The 13832-nt window shown below is 49.9% G+C and overlaps 2 protein-coding genes across 2 annotated transcripts in view; both read left to right on the top strand.

The window, feature by feature from the left end:
• The window catches only part of ndufb3 (NADH:ubiquinone oxidoreductase subunit B3), a 146964-nt gene that overhangs the window by 130714 nt on the left and 2418 nt on the right, over window positions 1-13832 (top strand). The gene's annotated exons all lie outside the window — the stretch shown is intronic.
• On the top strand, window positions 2459-3804 carry LOC132463039 (cyclin-dependent kinase-like 3). Its single transcript, XM_060058924.1, has one exon. It carries the CDS (start codon window positions 2585-2587, stop codon window positions 3722-3724), a length of 1140 nt encoding a protein of 379 aa, XP_059914907.1. The 5' UTR covers window positions 2459-2584; the 3' UTR covers window positions 3725-3804.

Below are 13832 nucleotides of genomic sequence, written 5' to 3'. Positions count from 1 at the left end.
TTTATATGGAACTAGAGTATATTCTGCTGTCTTGGCCAGAACGCCCTTGTAAAAGATATTCTGAATAAAATAAAAAAAATTCACCCCTTGATGGCACTATTGCATTGTTTGGAAATATTTCTCGATTGCCTCAAACGTTGTGCTTGGCACCCTATAAAGAATTTCATTTATAGAGAACCTTTCATGACTCCCATCCTCAAGTAACACGTCAGCCAGTCGACGTCGAAAATGGAAAAAAAAATGGGGGTGGTGACTTTGAAAAAAAACTCGACGACCACATCAAGTTGAAAATGGAGAAAAAATGGGGGGGTGGACTGTTAAAAAAAAAAGTCCAAATGAAAAAAATAACGGGGGCATTCAGGGGGTGAAACAAATGATACAAGAAAATCATCGACCACGTAGATGTCGAAATTGAAAAAAAAAATGGGGCTGGAGACTTAAAAAAACATGGACGTCGACGTCGGAAATAAAGAAAAAATGGGGGCATTCAGGGGTGAAACAAATTATACAAGAAAATCATCGTCCACGTAGATGTCGAAATTGAAAAAAAAATGGGGCTGGAGACTTTTAAAGGTCCCATGACATGCTATTTTATGTATTCTTTAATATAGGTATTAGTGGGCAACTAACACAGTATTCAAAGACGTTCCCTAAATTCAGCCGTGGTGCAGAGTTACAGCCACTCCGAGCCAGTCGCACATTGAGCTTCCCCCAAATGCGCTGTTTCGGTGGGCGTGTCAAGGAGGAGGGTGGGGGTGTGGCCCTGAGCAGCTTGCAGCCACCATGCGCTCTGTTTACAATGGATGTATCGCAATGGCGAGCCGCACACAGCCTTTTGCCGTGTTCTGTAAATATTCTAGAACACACGGGAGTCCTGGAGCTCTATATCTAAATATTATCATATAGCCTACACATATCTATATCATATAATATATATTATCATGGCCAAAAGCTGTGTGAGCCGATATTATGAATCTCAAACGACCGCGTTGGGTTCTCCGACGTTCCTGGTTCTTCAACGTCCACATCAATGTGAATACACACACTGTAACGTGGCGCTCACACTGAGCGCCACATGTGTGTGTGTGTGAATACACACACTGTAACGCAAGTGTTTCTTGTCGGTTCTTTGACGTGTCTTGTATTTCCACAACGAGACTGTCGTGGGGGTTATCTGAGCCATGGTTGAGAATGAATTGGGGGGAAGGAACTTTGGCTTTGACTCCCTCAAGAACATGAACCACGACATGGAGGAGAAAGGGATTGTTGGCGGCGAATGTCTCCCGCTTGAGCCCAGCTGAGGGACCACCGCCGGAGGCGGAGGTGCATAAGCGCTGCCCGGCAAAGATCCCTTTCTCCTCCTTGTCGTGGTTCATGTTCTTGAGGGAGTCAAAGCCAAAGTTCCTTCCCCCCAATTCATTCTCAACCTTGGCTGAGATAACCCCCAATACGAGTCTCGTTGTAGAAATACCAGAGACGAGAGTCCGACGTGTTATGAGCCATCACACCAACAGCAGAACGGTTATCCAAATAACAAGGAAGTGTACAACACTTGCGTTACAGTCCTGGAGCTCTATATCTAAATAATATCATATAATACATAGATATCTATATCATATAACATATTGTGTGCGCCTCCAGACGATATTATGAATCACAAACGACTTTGTCGGGTTCTGCGACGTCTCTGGTTCTTCCACTTTCACATCAACCTGAAGTCGACTGAACCGCGCGCTGCCTGCGGCCGGCTGCCCGCTGCCGGGCGATGGTGCCTCGCGGCAACCGGCGGCATGTCGCAGTTCATGTACTTCAGCGAGTCAAACCAAATTTCCTTTCCCCCAATTCCTTCTAAACCATGGCTTAGATAACCCCCACGACAGTCTCGTTGTGGAAATACAAGACACGTCAAAGAACCGACAAGAAACACTTGCGTTACAGTGTGTGTATTCACACACACACATGTGGCGCTCGCACGGTCGAGTCTCATTGGCGGGCCAACGTCTCTGGGCGGGCCAGGCAGAGTAAGGGGAGGGGCTGAGATTCCTCATGACGTCATGAGCACAGATTTCCAAATCAGCGCGCTTGAGCCTCCGTTTTTTCAAAGGCGAGCAGAACAGCTAGTGCTCGTTTTACACCAAACGCAAGTTTTAGCCACTGGGGGACCATAGGCAGGCTAGGGGAACTCATATTTATGTTAGAAAACCTCATAAATTGAGATTTTCATGTCATGGGACCTTTAAAAAAACATGGACGTCGGCGTCGGAAATGAAGAAAAAATGGGGGTGTGGACTTCAAAAAAAAAGTCGACCACTTCAACTTGGAAAATAATGGGAGCATTCAGGGGGAGAAAAAAAAAAAGTTAAAATACGTCACCCACTTCGACGACGGAAATGAAAAAAAAATGGGCTTGGGTGAAATTTTGTTCTATTAATGACGACCAAGTTTGAAGTGTTGAAAGTTGGAGATCACGTTGAGATAGTTGAAACACTGCATGCAATTCTGTCAACGGCCACTTGTGGGTTCAGTGAGAGAACGCAGATTCACGCCTAAGGTGACCACTACTGTAACTTCGTGAATATCGGATATGGAAAACTACGAAGTTTTGGAACCTCTTGGCAGCGGTGGATTTGGAGAAGTACTAAAATGTAGAAGCCTTCGTTCAGGGAACTTCTTCGCCATGAAAAGGTTTTTTGCCCCGGATGAAACGCATCTCATCTTTCAGCGGGAACTCGCTCCTCTGTCGGTGTTGAAGCACGACAATGTCATCCGACTGCTGACTGCGTTCCTCCACGGGGGGATCATGCATGCTATCTTTGAGCGTCTCGAACACACCCTTCTTCACGAGCTGAAGATAAAAGGCTGCGTTCTGGAGAGTCTGACGATCAAGAAATACAGTTTCCAGATCCTAAGAGCAGTGGACTTCATCCACAGCCACAATATAATGCATCGAGACATCAAGCCAGATAACCTGCTGGTCTCGCGCTCGGGAGTCCTCAAGTTGGCCGACTTTGGCTCCGGCCGCGCGTCCAACCATGCTGCCGTACCGCTCACACGGGCTGCGGGTACGATGTGGTTCAGCGCACCAGAGATGCTGGTGATGGACCCTGACTCCAACAAGCCTGTTGATGCATGGGCCGTTGGGTGCACCTTGGTGTTCATGGCCACGGGAAAGTACTTCCTGAATGGCGAAAGATTCCTGGAACACATCAAGATGATTATAGCCAAAGTGGGACCTCTGACTGCCATCCAGGAGCAGCAATATTTTAATAATGTGAAATACGCCAGAGAGTTTGGGGCACTGCCTGTGGTGCATCCCACCTCCGACCTGATGGAGGAGTACGGCATCTCTGACCCCCTGCTGGCTCAGCTGATGGAGATGTGTCTGCAGATGGACCCGGTGGACAGGTGGCGCTGCTCTGCGCTGCTTAGACACCCCTACTACACCCAAGATCATTTCCACGAGAATTTTCCCAATGAGCTGGAAAATATGGTTGACCAGGATCAGTCTGTCCACCTCATGGTGGAGCAAGAGTCTTTCCCACCAATTACAACATTGGAAAAATTCCAGGAACGCAATAACAGTCCCACAGTGGAGAGAGTTGATGAGGAAAAGTGCAGCCGTCTCCCTACTTGTGTACATTTACGGGAACTTTGGAAAGACATAACGGAAGCACTCTGGAGAACCATCGACAAAGTCTGGGGGCTTGTTGAGGTCTACATTTAGAGTTGGTGATCATCAACATGGTGATCATGTTGAGATGATGTTAAATTGCCAATTGTCTTTTTCTGTTCCATGTTGTCTTTTTTTCAATGTATATATTTTATGTGGAACTAGAGTATATGCTGCTGTCTTGGCCAGGACGCCCTTGTAAAAGAGATTCTGAATCTCAATGTGATTATTCCTGGTAAAATAAAGGTTTACTAAAATAAAGAAATGGTGCCCTTGATTGCACTATTGCATTGTCTGGACATATTTCTCGATTGCCACGCACTTTGTGCTTGTCACCCTAATAAAGAATTTCATCTATAGAGAAAATTTCATGACTCCCATTCTCAAGTAACCTGTCAGTAAAGCTCCACTCCTCTTCTGCGTGGAACCACGCGGGCTCACCTTCGTCGTGCTTCTCCAAGGAGTCGCTGAGCTCGGTGGGGATGTCGTTGTCGTTAGAGTCTAGTCACCAAACATTGATTGGGCTCATTTGGACGTCCAGCCGCAATTTTGTTACAGGTTCTTTGTTTCTGAGGAACATGTGCTCAACATTAGGAGGGACAATTTTCCACAGGATTTCAAGACTGTAGAATAAAGGGGTCCGAAAATATGGCCTTCCAAAGACCGCATTTTCAGATACAAGTCTGAGCAAAAGACTGCAAAAATTTAGAAAACATCCATTCCAGTGCTTCCCCCAGGGAATGTATAGACATTGGTAGTCAAGGCAGGGCCCTATTGTTATTAAGGCGGCCGCCTTAACCATACAGTGCTGGGGGAAACACTGGGGAACATAGCGAGTCCGAGCAAAGGAACGCACAAATTTAGACAAATCCCTGTGGAATGAATGATGCCGACAAGATTCAGCAAGATGCCGAAACCCAGGGACGAGGAGGCGAAGGGAAATGGAACAAGTCGGAGAAAAAGACGCTGGGAAAGGCGTCAACATTACACTGTCCCTATGTCTGTGAAAGGACTTTGGAGCCGTCAAACTAGAAGCTTCAGTTCAGCAGCTCCATGTGTTCCTCGCTGCCAAACACCATAGTGCTTCCGCACGTGAAAGACAAGGACGAGGACGCAAAGGGAAAAAAATAAGGCGTCTGATCACACGGATGAGGAGGCGAGGCAAGGCGAAAGACAAGTCTGAGCAAAAGACCGCACAAATTTAGAAAACATCCCTGTCAGTGCTTCCCCCAGGAAATGCATAGACATTGGTAGTCAAGGCAGGGCCTGATTCTTATTAAGGTGGGCACCTTTACCATACAGTGCTGGGGGAAACACTGGGAAACATAACAAGTCCGAGCAAAATAACCCACAAATTTAGACATGTCCCTGTGGAATGATACCGACAGGATTCACGAGAGTCCGAAACACACGGACGAGGAGGCGAAGGGAAGTGGAACAAGTCAGAGAAAAAGACGCTTGGAATGGCGTCAACATTACACCGTCCCTGTGTCTGTGAAAGGACTTAAGAGGCGGGGCAATAGGTAGGAGTCAAACAGAAACACAAATAAGAGTCTCACTCCATTCTCAGCCACCGTGGGGCAAACTAGAAGCTTCAACTCTAGTTTGGATTGTCGAGGGGCATCAGGGGGAAAATTCAGGTTGCGGCTGCCGCCGCCGCAAGAGATTCCGCCACCGCAAGAGACGCCGCCGCCGCAAGAGACGCCAGAGACGCAAACTTGTGCGTCCTTTTGCTCTGACTTGTTGTATTGCGGTGGCGTATTGCGGTGGCGGCGTCACTGCGTCTCTTGCGGCGGCGGCGTCACTTGCGGCGGTGGCGTCTCTTGCGGCGGCGGCGACACTTGCTGCGGCGGCGTCTCTTGCGGCGTCTCTTGGCGTCTCTTGCGGCGGCGTCTCTGGCGTCTCTTGCGGCGGCGTCTCTTGTGGCGGAGTCAGCGTCACCTGCAGCGGCGGAGGCGGTGGCTGCGTCACTTGCGGCAGCGGCGTCTCTTGCGGCGGCGTCTCTGGCGGCTCTTGCGGCGGCGTCACTTGCGGCAGCGGCGTCTCTTGCGGCGTCGTCTCTATCGGCTCTTGCGGTGGCGTCACCTGCGGCGGCGTCACTTGCGGCGGCAGCGGCGTCACTTGCGGCGGCAGCGGCTGCGGTGTCTCTTTTTGGATATCGGATATGGAAATCTACGAAGTTTTGGAACCTCTTGGCAGCGGTGGATTTGGAAAAGTACTAAATTGTTGAGACACCGCCGCCGCCGCCGCAAGCGACACCACTGCCGCCGCCGCAAGCGACACCACCGCCGCCGCCGCAAGGGACGCCTCCGCCGCAATAGACGCCAGAGACGGAAATTTGTGCGGCCTTTTGCTCGGACTTGTTGTATTTCGCCTCACCTAGTCGTCCGTCTGCTCGGACTCGTTATGTTTCCCTTTGCGTCCTCGTCCGTGTTCCACGTGCAGAAGCACTGTGGTGTTCGGTAGCGAGGAGCACATGGAGCTGTTGAGCTGAAGCTTCTAGTTTGCCCCACGGTGGCTGAGAGTAGAATGAGACTCGTATGTGTGTTTCTGTTTGACTCCTCCTACCGATTGCCCCGCCTCCTCTCGGCGGCGAAACATAATGTATAAAAGAGGCATCACTGGTAATTTCTCTTCATTGTTAGCTGACTTCTCATGAAGAACAACCTCCTGCTACCTTGGCAGAATCCTCGACCCAACCTACCACCGCAAAGACGACTCCTGCCCCAGGTACTCGAGGCGATCCGCCGCAGGAAAATACAGGCGGTGGCGGCGTCTCTTGCGGAGGCGGCAGCGGCGTCTCTCTTGCGGCGGCGGCGTCTCTCTTGCGGCGGCGGCGTCTCTTGCGGCGGCGGCGGCGTCTCTGGCGACTCTTGCGGCGGCGGTGTCTCATGTGGCGGCGGCGACGTCTCTTGCGGCGGCGTCTCTGGCGTCTCTTGCGGCGGCGGCGCCTCTTGTGGCTGCGGCGGCGCCTCTTGTGGCGGCGGCGACGTCTCTTGCGGCGGCATCACCTGCGGCGGCGGCATCTCTGGCGTCTCTTGCGGCGGCGGCGTCTCTTGTGGCGGCGGCGTCACCTGCGGCGGCGGCGGTGGAGGCGGCGGTGGAGGCGGCGGTGGAGGCGGCGGTGGAGGCGGCGGTGGAGGCGGCGGTGGAGGCGGCGGTGGAGGCGTCACTTGCGGCGGCGGCGGTGTTTCTTCTTGGATATCAGATATGGAAAACTACGAAGTTTTGGAGCGTCTTGGCAGTGGTGGATCTGCAGAAATACGAAGATGTAGAAGCCTTCGTTCAGGGCAATTTTTCTCCATGAAAAGGTTTTTTGCCCCGGATGAAACGCATCTCATCTTTCAGCGGGAACTCGCTCCTCTGTCGGTGTTGAAGCACGACAATGTCATCCGACTGCTGACTGCGTTCCTCCACGGGGGGATCATGCATGCTATCTTTGAGCGTCTCGAACACAGCCTTCTTGACGAGCTGAAGATAAAAGGCTGCGGTCTGGAGAGTCTGACGATCAAGAAATACAGTTTCCAGATCCTCAGAGCAGTAGACTTCATCCACAGCCGCAATATAATGCATCGAGACATCAAGCCAGATAACCTGCTGGTCTCGTGCTCTGGAGTCCTCAAGTTGGCCGACTTTGGCTCCAGCCGCGCGTCTAACCATGCTGCCGAACCGCTCACACGGGATGCGGGCGCAATGTGGTTCAGCGCACCAGAGATGCTGTTGATGGACCCTGACTACAACAAGCCTGTTGATGTGTGGGCCGTTGGGTGCACCTTGGTGTTCATGGCCACGGGAAACTACTTCCTGAATGGCGAAAGATTCCTGGGACACATCAAGATGATTATAACCAAAGTGGGACCTCTGACTGCCCTCCAGGAGCAGCAATATTTTAATAATGTGAAATACGCCACCGATTTTGGGGCACTGCCTGTGGTGCATCCCACCACCGACCTGAAGGAGAAGTACGGCATCTCTGACCCCCTGCTGGCTCAGCTGGTGGAGATGTGTCTGCAGATGGACCCGGTGGACAGGTGGCGCTGCGCTGCGCTGCTGAGACACCCCTACTACACCCAAGATCATTTCCATGAGAGTTTTCCCAAGGAGCTGGAGGAGATGGTCGACCACGATCAGTCTGTCCACCTCATGGTGGAGCAAGAGTCGTTGCCACCAATTACAACATGGGAAAAATTCCAGGAACGCAATAACAGTCCACCAGTGGAGAGAGTTGATGAGGAAAAGTGCTGCTGGCTCCCTTCTGGTGTACATTTACGGGAACTTTGGAAGGACATAAGGGAAGCACTCATCCACAAAGTCTAGGGGCTTGTTGAGGTCTACATTTAGAGTTGGTGATCATCAACATGGTGATCATGTTGAGATGATGTCAAATTGCCAACTGTCTTTTTCGGTTCAATGTTGTCTGTTTTTCAATGTATATATTGCGGCGACTCCTACGGGGGTCGCGCCGGGGATTCTGGGGACCCGAGATGCCGGTTGGGGGAAAGGGGTTTTAATGTCTTTTCGTGTTGGGGTTAACGGGTTTGGGCTGCGTGCTCGGTAGAATTTAGTTGTGTGCGTTCTACCGAGCACACGCGGCTGGGGCAGTGACGCGGCTGGGGCAGCCCTCTCCCCTGGCACAAAGAACCTGGGGGTCAAGTCCAGGCAGCAGAAGGGCCGGATCTGGACGGACAGCCGTCCCGCCACCAAGACGGCTGAGGCTTCCCGTGCGCAGTGTCGGCAGCTGGGGCTGGTCGAGGACTGCGGGTGGACGGCGAGGCGTGCCACCCATCCTCGTCCCAGCCGCCGGCGTGGCCGTCGGAAGGCCAGACGTCGGAGGGCGGCGGAGGATGGGCTCCCCGAAAGGCCCTCCAGCGCCCCCCTGCGGCAGAAACTGGTGGGGGCCCCGAGAGAGGTGGTCCCCGACCACACCCCCAGGTCCTCTGCGGACAGCTGGAGACGGGTGTCCCAACCAGCGAGGAAGGCTGAAACCGCAACGGGGCCGCCACTGGCAGGGGCCAAGGCGGCGGCGCCGGCCCCCTGAACACTCGGGACTGTGCATTGGGAGTTGGGGTCGTCGGGACGTCTGACCACTAAGGTGGGGGCTGTGTGGCGACTCCTACGGGGTCACGCCGGGGATTCTGGGGATCCGAGATGCCGGTTGGGGAAAAGGCAAGACAGCAGCAAATACTCTAGTTCCATATAGACGACCACATCAACGTTGAAAATGAAGAAAATATGATATTTTTATGTATATATATATTTTCATTGATTCATTGGTAGTCAAGGCAAGGCCCTATTCAAAATCTTTAAAATTTCTTAATAAATCGCCAATTGTCTTTTTCTGTTCCATGTTGTCTTTTTTTCATTGTATATATTTTATATGGAACTAGAGTATATGCTGCTGTCTTGGCCAGGACGCCCTTGTAAAAGAGATTCTGAATCTCAATGGGATTATTCCTGGTAAAATAAAGGTTTACTAAATGAAAGAAATGGTGCCCTTGATTGCACTATTGCATTGTGTGGACATATTTCTCGACTGCCATGCACTGTGTGCTTGGCACACTAATAAAGAATTTCATTCATAGAGCACACTTCATTACTCCCTTCCTCAAGTAACACGTCAGTAAAGCTCTGCGCCTCTTCTGTGTGGAACCACGCGGGCTCACCTTCGTTGTACATCTCCAAGGAGTCGCTGAGCTTGGTGGGGATGTCGTTTTCGTTAAAGTCTAGTCCCCTAACATTGATTGGGCTCATTTGGACGTCCAGCCGCCATTTTGTTATAGGTTCTTGGTTTCCGACGAACATGTGCTCAACATTAGCAGAGAATTTTCTACAGGATTTCAAGACTATAGAATAAAGGGGTCAGAAAATATGGCAGTCCAAAAGACCGCATTTTCAGACAAAACTCTGAGCAAAAGACCGCACAAATTTAGAAAACATCCATGCTAGTGCTTCCCCCAGGAAATGTATAGACATTGGTAGTCAAGGCAGGGCCACTATTGTTATTAAGGCGGCCGCCTTAACCATGCAGTGCTGGGGGAAGCACTGGGAAACATAGCGAGTCCGAGCAAAGGAACGCACGAATTTAGACATGTCCCTTTGGAATGATACCGACAGGATTCACCAAAATGCCGAAACACACGGACGAGGAGGCGAAGGGAAATAGAACAAGTCAGAGAAAAAGACGCTGGGAAAGGCGTCAACATTACACCGTCCCTGTGTCTGAAAGGACTTTGGAGGCGGGGCAATAGGTAGGCGTCAAACAGAAACACACATACAAGTCTCACTCCACTCTCAGCCACCGTGGGGCAAACTAGTAGCTTCAGCTCAGCAGCTCCATGTATCTCGCTAACAATCTACGTATCTACGTGCTTCTGCACGTGAAAGACAAGGACGAGGACGTAAAGGGAAACAACAAGTCTGTGCACACGGAGGCGAAGGGAAATAGAACAAGTCAAAGAAAAAGTCGCTGGGAAAGGCATCGACATTACACCGTCCCTGTGTCTGAAAGGACTTTGGAGGCGGGGCAATAGGTAGGAGTCAAACAGAAACACACATAAGAGTCTCACTCCACTCTCAGCCACCATGGGGCATAGTAGAAGCTTCAGCTCAACAGCTCCATGTGCTCCTCGCTACCAAACACCACAGTGCTTCTGCACGTGAAAGACAAGGACGCAAAGGGAAACATAACGAGTCCGAGCACACGGACGCGGAGGCGAGGCGAAATACAACAAGTCTGAGCAAAAGACTGCATGACTATTGTTGTGAACAGTATTACCAACCAATGCACTATTTATCTTTATTCTTTGTACCTGATGGAAGTATGTTTCCTTCCCCTGTGAGAGTTTTGTACTTTGTAAATGCAAAATAAATAATAATAATATTTTTATATATATTTTCATATATTCATTGGTAGTCAAGGCAGGGCCCTATTGTTATTAAGGCGGCCGCCTTAACCATACAGTGCTGGGGGAAACACTGGTAAACATAGCGGGTCCGAGCAAAGGAACGCACAAATTTAGACATGTCCCTTTGGAATGATACCGACAGGATTCACCAAGATGCCGAAACACACGGACGAGGAGGCGAAGGGAAATAGAACAAGTCAGAGAAAAAGTCGCTGGGAAAGGCGTCAACATTACACCGTCCCTGTGTCTGTGAAAGGACTTTGGAGGCGGGGCAATAGGCAGGAGTCAAACAGAAACACAAATACGTGTCTCACTCCACTCTCAGCCACCGTGGTGCAAACTATAAGCTTCAGCTCAACAGCTCCATGTATCTCGCTACCAATCTACGTATCTACGTGCTTCTGCACGTGAAAGACAAGGACGAGGACGCAAAGGGAAACAACGAGTCTGAGCACACGGAGGCAAAGGGAAATAGAACAAGTCAGAGAAAAAGTCGCTGGGTAAGGCATCGACATTACACTGTCCCTGTGTCTGAAAGGACTTTGGAGGCGGGGCAATAGGTAGGAGTCAAACAGACACACAAATTAGAGTCTCACTCCACTCTCAGCCACCATGGGGCAAACTAGAAGCTTCAGCTCAACAGCTCCATGTATCTCGCTACCAATCTACGTATCTACGTGCTTCTGCACGTGAAAGACAAGGACGAGGACGCAAAGGGAAACTTAACGAGTCCGAGCACACGGACGCGGAGGCGAGGCGAAATACAACAAGTCTGAGCAAAAGACTGCATGACTATTGTTGTGAACAGTATTACCAACCAATGCATTATTTATCTTTATTCTTTGTACCTGATGGAAGTATGTTTCCTTCCCCTGTGAGTTTTGTACTTGGTAAATGTAAAATAAATAATAATAATATTTTTATATATATTTTCATATATTCATTGGTAGTCAAGGCAGGGCCCTATTGTTATTAAGGCGGCCGCCTAAACCATACAGTGCTGGGGGAAACACTGGTAAACATAGCGAGTCAGAGCAAAGGAACGCACAAATTCAGACATGTCCCTTTGGAATGATACCGACAGGATTCACCAAGATGCCGAAACACACGGACGAGGAGGCGAAGGGAAATAGAACAAGTCAGAGAAAACGTCGCTGGGAAAGGCGTCAACATTACACCGTCCCTGTGTCTGTGAAAGGACTTTGGAGGCGGGGCAATAGGTAGGAGTCAAACAGAAACACACATACGTGTCTCACTCCACTCTCAGCCACCGTGGGGCAAACTAGAAGCTTCAGCTCAGCAGCTCCATGTATCTCGCTACCAATCTACGTATCTACGTGCTTCTGCACGTGAAAGATAAGGACGAGGACGCAAAGGGAAACAATGAGTCTGAGCACACGGAGGCAAAGGGAAATAGAACAAGTCAGAGAAAAAGTCGCTGGGTAAGGCATCGACATTACACCGTCCCTGTGTCTGAAAGGACTTTGGAGGCGGGGCAATAGGTAGGAGTCAAACAGAAACACAAATAAGAGTCTCACTCCACTCTCAGCCACCATGGGGCAAACTAGAAGCTTCAGCTCAACAGCTCCATGTGCTCCTCGCTACCAAACACCACAGTGCTTCTGCACGTGAAAGACAAGGACGAGGACGCAAAGGGAAACATAACGAGTCCGAGCACACGGACGCGGAGGCGAGGCGAAATACAACAAGTCTGAGCAAAAGACTGCATGACTATCGTTGTGAACAGTATTACCAATGCATTATTTATCTTTATTCTTTGTACCTGATGGAAGTATGTTTCCTTCCCCTATGAGAGTTTTGTACTTTGTAAATGCAAAATAAATAATAATAATATTTTTATATATATTTTCATATATTCATTGGTAGTCAAGGCAGGGCCCTATTGTTATTAAGGCGGCCGCCTTAACCATACGGTGCTGGGGGAAACACTGGTAAACCTAGCGAGTCCGAGCAAAGGAACGCACAAATTTAGACATGTCCCCTTGGAATGATACCGACAGGATTCACCAAGATGCCGAAACACACGGACGAGGAGGCGAGGGGAAATAGAACAAGTCAGAGAAAACGTCGCTGGGAAAGGCGTCAACATTACACCGTCCCTGTGTCTGTGAAAGGACTTTGGAGGCGGGGCAATAGGTAGGAGTCAAACAGAAACACACATACGTGTCTCACTCCACTCTCAGCCACCGTGGGGCAAACTAAAAGCTTCAGCTCAGCAGCTCCATGTATCTCGCTACCAATCTACGTATCTACGTGCTTCTGCACGTGAAAGATAAGGACGAGGACGCAAAGGGAAACAATGAGTCTGAGCACACGGAGGCAAAGGGAAATAGAACAAGTCAGAGAAAAAGTCGCTGGGTAAGGCATCGACATTACACCGTCCCTGTGTCTGAAAGGACTTTGGAGGCGGGGCAATAGGTAGGAGTCAAACAGAAACACAAATAAGAGTCTCACTCCACTCTCAGCCACCATGGGGCAAACTAGAAGCTTCAGCTCAACAGCTCCATGTGCTCCTCGCTACCAAACACCACAGTGCTTCTGCACGTGAAAGACAAGGACGAGGACGCAAAGGGAAACATAACGAGTCCGAGCACACGGACGCGGAGGCGAGGCGAAATACAACAAGTCTGAGCAAAAGACTGCATGACTATCGTTGTGAACAGTATTACCAATGCATTATTTATCTTTATTCTTTGTACCTGATGGAAGTATGTTTCCTTCCCCTATGAGAGTTTTGTACTTTGTAAATGCAAAATAAATAATAATAATATTTTTATATATATTTTCATATATTCATTGGTAGTCAAGGCAGGGCCCTATTGTTATTAAGGCGGCCGCCTTAACCATACAGTGCTGGGGGAAACACTGGTAAACATAGCGGGTCCGAGCAAAGGAACGCACAAATTTAGACATGTCCCTTTGGAATGATACCGACAGGATTCACCAAGATGCCGAAACACACGGACGAGGAGGCGAAGGGAAATAGAACAAGTCAGAGAAAAAGTCGCTGGGAAAGGCGTCAACATTACACCGTCCCTGTGTCTGTGAAAGGACTTTGGAGGCGGGGCAATAGGTAGGAGTCATACAGAAACACAAATACGTGTCTCACTCCACTCTCAGCCACCGTGGGGCAAACTATAAGCTTCAGCTCAGCAGCTCCATGTATCTCGCTACCAATCTACGTATCTACGTGCTTCTGCACGTGAAAGACAAGGACGAGGACGTAAAGGCAAACA

The sequence above is a fragment of the Gadus macrocephalus genome, chromosome 8, assembly GCF_031168955.1.
Source record: "Gadus macrocephalus chromosome 8, ASM3116895v1".
In the NCBI taxonomy this organism is placed as follows: domain Eukaryota; kingdom Metazoa; phylum Chordata; class Actinopteri; order Gadiformes; family Gadidae; genus Gadus; species Gadus macrocephalus.
The sequence above is the reverse complement of the archived record's forward strand: the minus strand, read 5'-3'. Positions and strand labels throughout refer to the sequence as shown.

Excerpts from the sequence above, each read along its gene's own strand:
- LOC132463039 (XM_060058924.1), top strand. The coding sequence starts at position 2,585 with ATGGAAAACTACGAAGTTTTGGAACCTCTTGGCAGCGGTGGATTTGGA.